The 6,594-nt window shown below is 31.5% G+C and overlaps 1 protein-coding gene across 1 annotated transcript; it reads left to right on the top strand.

Annotated features, from left to right (window-relative positions):
• Positions 1 to 342: 342 nt before the first annotated feature.
• LOC111704450 (uncharacterized) lies at positions 343 to 5,005 on the top strand (the record flags this gene model as incomplete). The annotated part of the gene is given in 6 exon segments (XM_023476687.1): positions 343 to 434; positions 1,053 to 1,112; positions 1,590 to 1,656; positions 2,009 to 2,092; positions 3,427 to 3,511; positions 4,975 to 5,005. Coding segments are annotated over 6 exon segments (419 nt in total), but the record flags the coding sequence as incomplete, so codon positions are not given.
• Positions 5,006 to 6,594: the final 1,589 nt, after the last annotated feature.

The following is a 6,594-nucleotide window of genomic DNA, read 5'->3' as shown; positions in this document are numbered from 1 at the left end:
TTTCGTTAAAATTACTCCATTTGTAAGAGGAAAAATATGTTACTTTTTTAAATCTTTAGGGAAAGCTATGCTGCAAGACTTTCCAATAATTTTGTCTTTGTTATATGGTTTAATAGGAGTAGTCCTTTCCCCCCTTAACTCCCTGGTTTAAAAGAAGTAGTCCGTTCTTAAATCACAGATTTCCAAGGTTTAGTCCTTTCATAGTTTAAAAATTCATGCTTATTAAGGGTCGATTCTTCTTAAATTCCTGGTTCCATATAAATCCCTGGTTTATTAGGAGCAGTCAGGTCTTAAATCCCTGGTTTATTAGGAGCAGTCAGTTTTTAAATCCCTGGTTCTTAGGTACAGGTGTTTATGAGTTCAGAAAATTGACCCTGCTTGGATTTGATACTGCAGATCAGGAGATTAAAACCCTGCTGGGATTAGGATTGAAGGTAAACCCATGACTAAACCTAAACTAATCGGTCCACAAGTTTTGAACTCTTAAATCTTGAGATAACGCATATTAAGCTTAATCTTATACAGGTCTACGGGTAATTAAATTCCTCTACGACATCCCGTATTTCTTATTCATAAATTCATTGAGGAATTAAATATTTATCTCAAATTTAAAAGTTGCAGCGTCATATTATTTTTCTATTGAATACTTTCCCAACAAACGCAGAAGGTGTCTTTGATTCTCTAAATCTGAATAAATAAAAAATAAAGTGTTAAAGGGATTATTCGTGAAAAATTAAAAGGGGTATAGACTGATGCAGCATTGAATGCGATATTAATTGCTTCTAATTTTACTTATATTTGTTGTGTAAGGAGAACCTATCATTCAGATATTACAACCTATAAATGTGGAATTTAATTAGATGCATTCGCATATAGTTAATATCTCATAATATTCTTCTTATTTTGCTATTTACGAGGTACTTAAACCGACGATTATTTGGCCGTTTGAGCATTTTGGTTAAGCAAAAAAAAAACACAAAGATATCCTTGTGCTGTTGTTTGTTTTAGTTTCTCTGTAAAGTCTTTTTTTAACAAAAAATTCTACAATCCAGGTTGGAGATGCTAATGAAAAGTATGAAGGAGTTGAAATACCAAACATTTCTCCATTCAAGGTTTATGAAAGACTTCAGTTTTTATCAATTTTCAATCAACATTTTGAAAAAAAATTAAAAGATTAATGTCATATTAATAGCTTGGGAAGCCAGCTTTGCCTGTAACTAAACTTTCTTTCTAAACCTACAAAATTTAAATTTTAAACAAAATTAAGAGAATTCCAGTGGTGCAACTAATTCCTAGTCCCGCAATCAAAATTTGAGGCAAATTGGGTTCCCGAGTTAAGATCGGACAAACAAACAATCAATGATTACTACTCGATATATACAGATGTTTAAAATATATATCTTTCTCTTTAAAGTTGGGGATTTGGATAAAAGACAATTAGAACTCTTTAACAATAACTTTCTAGAAAGGTTTCAAATATGATTTTATTTTAAGAAAAGAAGAGTAAATCTGTAGAGCTGTATTTTTAATGAGATTTTAATTTTTAACACTTTAAAACAGATTTGAAGAACAATCTTTAATAAAATTAGTTAATGAGACATCTAGCGAAGGAATTTGGATATAAACCTTGTGTTCCTGTGTGCAGTGATCTACCAGGTATATATGTACAGTACAAACAGTGCAATGTACAGTTTAAACCGCACAATGTACAGTTTAAACAGTACAATATACAGTTTAAACCGTACAATGTACAGTTTAAACAGTACAATATACAGTTTAAACAGTACAATATACAGTTTAAACAGTACAATGTACAGTTTAAACAGTATAATCTACAGTTTAAACAGTACAATATACAGTTTAAACAGTACAATATCAAGGACGACCTTTAAGTCATCTCTCAAATGTTTAGTGGGACACCCTGTATATAATATTAAAATAACTTATAAGTATATTTTCTTAGGACATTTTCCCCCTGAAAAAAATCTCTTTTTATACTTTTGTTTAGGAGACAGGAAGAGTTTGATTTGGACAATGGTCGGAGGCGAGGGATTGGAGGCCATCGGAGTCATCGGAGATATTAAGAGAGAAAGTGCGTTCAGGAGGAAATCATTTTAAATTTTGTTTGAGAGGAAATCATTCTAATCCTTGCTTCGGAGGAAATTATTTAAATCTTTGTTTTGGAGGAAATCATTTTATCTTTGTTTTGGAGGAAACCATTTTTATCTTGTTTTGGAGGAAATCATTTTTATTTTTGGTTTGGAAGAAATCATTTTTATCTTTGTTTTGGAGGAAATCATTTTTATTTTTGGTTTGGAGGAAATCATTTTTATCTTTGTTTTGGAGGAAATCATTTTTATCTTTGTTTTGGAGGAAATCATTTCAATATTTTAATCATTTTTGTCGTAAAGAGTGTAGCATACATTTTAATATAAGGTTTAAGAATAATTATGCAGACAGATCTGGGATAACCAGAAAACTTTGAAATAGGAAGACGACTTTTAGAATCAAGTTATAAAATAAGCATGATACACAGCAATTGTGCAGTGTAAACAGACCCATAAAATTAGTGATTTAATACGTGTCTAGTAAAACCATTTGCTTTGTAACAACATCAACTACACATATAAATATCTATAATGTCGTCTTCCTATTCTATTGTTTTCTGGTTATTACTGTTTTATACAGTATTTACCCAGAAAACAGTGAACTGAAAGTCGTCTTTTTACAAACTCAACTTTTCTAAACCTTATATCATTGCAACCTGATGGTAAAAACCTTTGATATTTCAAAGTTAAATTATTTAATATAACAGAATTTAAAGCCTTAAATATATAAGGTCTACGTCCTACGACATTGTGTTTCAAAGATATAGGGATTATGAAATCTGATTTTGTGGCTAAAACTCGGTTCCTTAAACATTCTTAGCGATAAAAACCACTTGTCATTTTATCAAGTGTTATGGCCTATATACTATATATATATATATTATCTTTAAATCATCAAAGTACAAATTTTCACTTTAGTTTTCCTTAAATATTTTCAACCTCCATTCTATACGGCACATTTGAGCAATTTTCTTTTACTGTTTTAGAGGCTGTTAAAAAAAAGTATTTTCAAAATTTGAATTCTTAATATAGTTTGATTTTTATTACAAGGCCAAAATAAAAAAATGATTGTGATTACAGACTTTTAGATAGTACAATTTAAAACTATTAAAACTTAAAACTTAGAGTACAGTGCTGAAAACTTTAGAATAATGGATTTTAAGATTAATGCTTAAACTCCAGGTTTTACTAAACCCGAGATTACTTTAATATACGCATTCGATATCCAAGAAAGAAGTATAAAATTCAACCAATCAGCGTGTCATGTTAAGATGTACTCTTTAACTTTACTCTTTACAGTGTACATAATAATGTTTAGGTGAGGGTGAGTACATAATACCAACCTGTACAGTTTTCGGATTAGATAAGGAGGAAATATCTGCTCTACTGGGAAAGGGAGTCAGGTACATGCCGCATTACAATATATACAATACGGGTGTACCGTATTTGTTTAATATCTCAAATTTGAAGAAACACGGTAAGCTCGAAAGACGTACATCTTTTTTTATGAACTATTTGTCCTTAATTAACTATCGGAAATCGAAGACGATTTTCTAGTCGTCTTTGAATTCTTATTTTTTTGGGGATTGCTGTACTTAACAGGTTAAACGTCAACATTATGTCAAGTTATTCACGGGAAAGTCGAGTACTCCCTGAGCTCAACATTAGGTTTAGTACAGTGAGAACCAGAAAACTGTGGAATAAGAATACATGTATAAATACAAAAGAGATGCGTAACTTTATCACAAATTCAGCTATAATTCACCAGACGATTCTCATATCCAACAAATGATTAAATAAATTTTAAAATACAAATAAATATCATTAATTTTAGTTATTTTTTAGCACAAAACATTCACAATTGTGTTAAATAACTAAGGTTTTAATGTCGATCATTAGACTCTCAAACAACCAAAATAACCAATGACGTCAAAATACAGCTGTACTGGCGTACACAATACAGCTGTACTGGCGTACACAATAGTCCAACGCCTCGTCTTTATAATTAGCAAAGTCTTTGCATCCATGTAAAATTGGTCTGAATTCACTGCACAATTCATTGGCCTAGTTAAAATCTGAGTCATCTTCCAATTCCAGAGTTTTCTGGTTCTCACTGTAGGCTTGTATTAAAGGGACTGTAAGCGTAATTTCAAGTGATCCTCGAGTAAAGGTGGCAAAGTCCGATTTAAAACGGTTTAAGGCTGAAATTAAAGAGTTTGAGCCACGGCTTAAATATGAGATGCGGCTCAAATATAATTTGTTCCACTTAAATTTGAATTCAATGTTTCAAGATTTAAGCCGGCGCTGAATTGAAACCTGTTTTTTGGCGGATTTGAGATGCGACTCAAATTCATTAAATTCGGGCTCTGATCAAAAATGTGGAAGATAACGTCATGTTTTTAACTCTTGTTTAAATCAAATGATTTTTCTTGTTTTTCTTATAGGCAGGAAATGCACAAGTCACTATTGCAGAGAACCCGAATCAGTTTTCAGAAACAAAAACATGGATATCCAATTCAAACTTGATCAGACAAAGCTTTTAAGGGTACCGTTGTAAATCGGGCATTGTCATCTTTGCTATAGAGGGTCACGTGAAATTTACGCTTACAGTCTATAAGACGTAGTTGACATTTGATTTTCTTGCATCACATTTTGCGTGGGTTGTCTTGAAAGATTACTTTAACCTTCCCAGTTTTATCAAAATTAATGATCTGACTAAACCAGAATTAAAGAAAATGCATTTGCAAAAAAAAACTTTCCATTTTTCCGGGAGAATTAAAGTTTTGAATTATCCGGGAGGGGGGTGGCGCACCTGATGAATATATTTAAAAAAATACATTTTTCTAATAAATATATTTTTGTTTAGTTTTATCAAAGATGAGAACCCTGAGAAGTAAAAAAAGTTGAGGCTACATTTTTATAACAAAAATTTGAAGTAATTACAATTATTGAACAGAAAAATGCGGGAAATTTTGTATTTCAAAGTATAATGTGAAAACAAATTTTAGAAGAATTTAGGAGATAAAAATATTTTCAGTGATTCATGCTTTGTAGACAATTTAGAAAGTGCGTTATGTTCCAAAACGCGTCTAAGATTCGAATTCGTGAAATGTGCAAAAATGGAAAACTTTGAATTGTTTTTTTTTTTAAATAAACGATCACTCACAGTTTAAATTTTAGAAAAGAAGTAAATCATGATACTTGTAGATTTTGTTGTGTTTAATAATATGTTGGAAATAGTTTTTTTTAAACTAATATTTGCTCTCGGCACAGGAAAAGTTACTAAAACGTTGATCATAATATTTGTGCCCGAACCTGACGTACTAGTGTCAGGTTTGAAACATACGCACGGTTTGGAGCTTTCTTCCCCTGAATTATTAACATTGATAACAAATATAACCTTGATTAGATAAAGATTTAAGGGTACCGTTGTGAATCTGAAATAGCCATCTTTTACACGGAGGATCATTTGAAATTTAAATATTATATTCTCCAGGTTATGCGTATATTATGCCGTGAATTTGGATGGAAGACAACAGGAGATATTGTGCTAAATCCACTCCCAGGAGACAGGTAAACACTTAGTAGAGCTGAGCCCCTTCCCTGGAAAACAGGAAACTTGAATAACTAGAAACTTATATAAATAGAGCTAGTCTAAAAGTCGTCTTCCTATTCCAGAGTTATAAGGTCATCACTTTTCAGTTCCAAAAGTTGGAATAAATCTAAACCAAAATTTATAATAATTTTTCCAGAATTATGAAATTGAAAAAACTATATAATTTTCTTGTTACAGGAATTCTGCTATGTGGACCCTGACCAGAAAAGTTTAGAAAAAAGATTTTCCAATTACTTTTTATTAAAATTGGATCACTATTCCCAATTAGCCACAGAGGATAAGATTTCAGCGACGACCTAAAATTTCTGTAGATCTGGAGATGTAATTTTTAAACAACAAAAAAAAAAAAAAATGCGGAAAAAAGACGGAATTATATTGCCTCTTGTGAAATCTTATTCTTTGCATTTATTATAATCGGAGATACCAAGGATCCAAATATCTTTAATATGCTATTTTTATTATAAATCATTTTAAACTAACAATTTGAACGCCAAGATTTTAAACAATATTGTTTTTAACCTGTCTTTTGCTACTAAAGGAGACGACACATCTTTTATCCATTTGTGTAGAAAAGTAATTGTTAACATGCATTTTCAGTCCAATAAATATCTTTTTATAAAAATAAGAATTTTTTAAAAAAGAAAATTTTATATCTACAGTAGAGAGGGCAGCAGCCAATCTGTGTTACACTCGAATGCCGCAAGGAATTATAAGACAGAGAGAGGGCCAGTTCTAGTCGCGGCGCTTGGCCCCCAAGCCTGTCCTAGCCGCGGCGCTCGGCCTTCTAGCCGCAGCAGCGGCCTAGAAAGTGTCTAAGCCTAACCTAACCATAAAATATATACTAATCTCTCTCTTCTTACAAATCATTGC

This window comes from Eurytemora carolleeae, unplaced genomic scaffold (assembly GCF_000591075.1).
Source record: "Eurytemora carolleeae unplaced genomic scaffold, Eaff_2.0 scaffold127, whole genome shotgun sequence".
Classification (NCBI taxonomy): Eukaryota; Metazoa; Arthropoda; class Copepoda; order Calanoida; family Temoridae; genus Eurytemora; species Eurytemora carolleeae.
The sequence above is the reverse complement of the archived record's forward strand: the minus strand, read 5'-3'. Positions and strand labels throughout refer to the sequence as shown.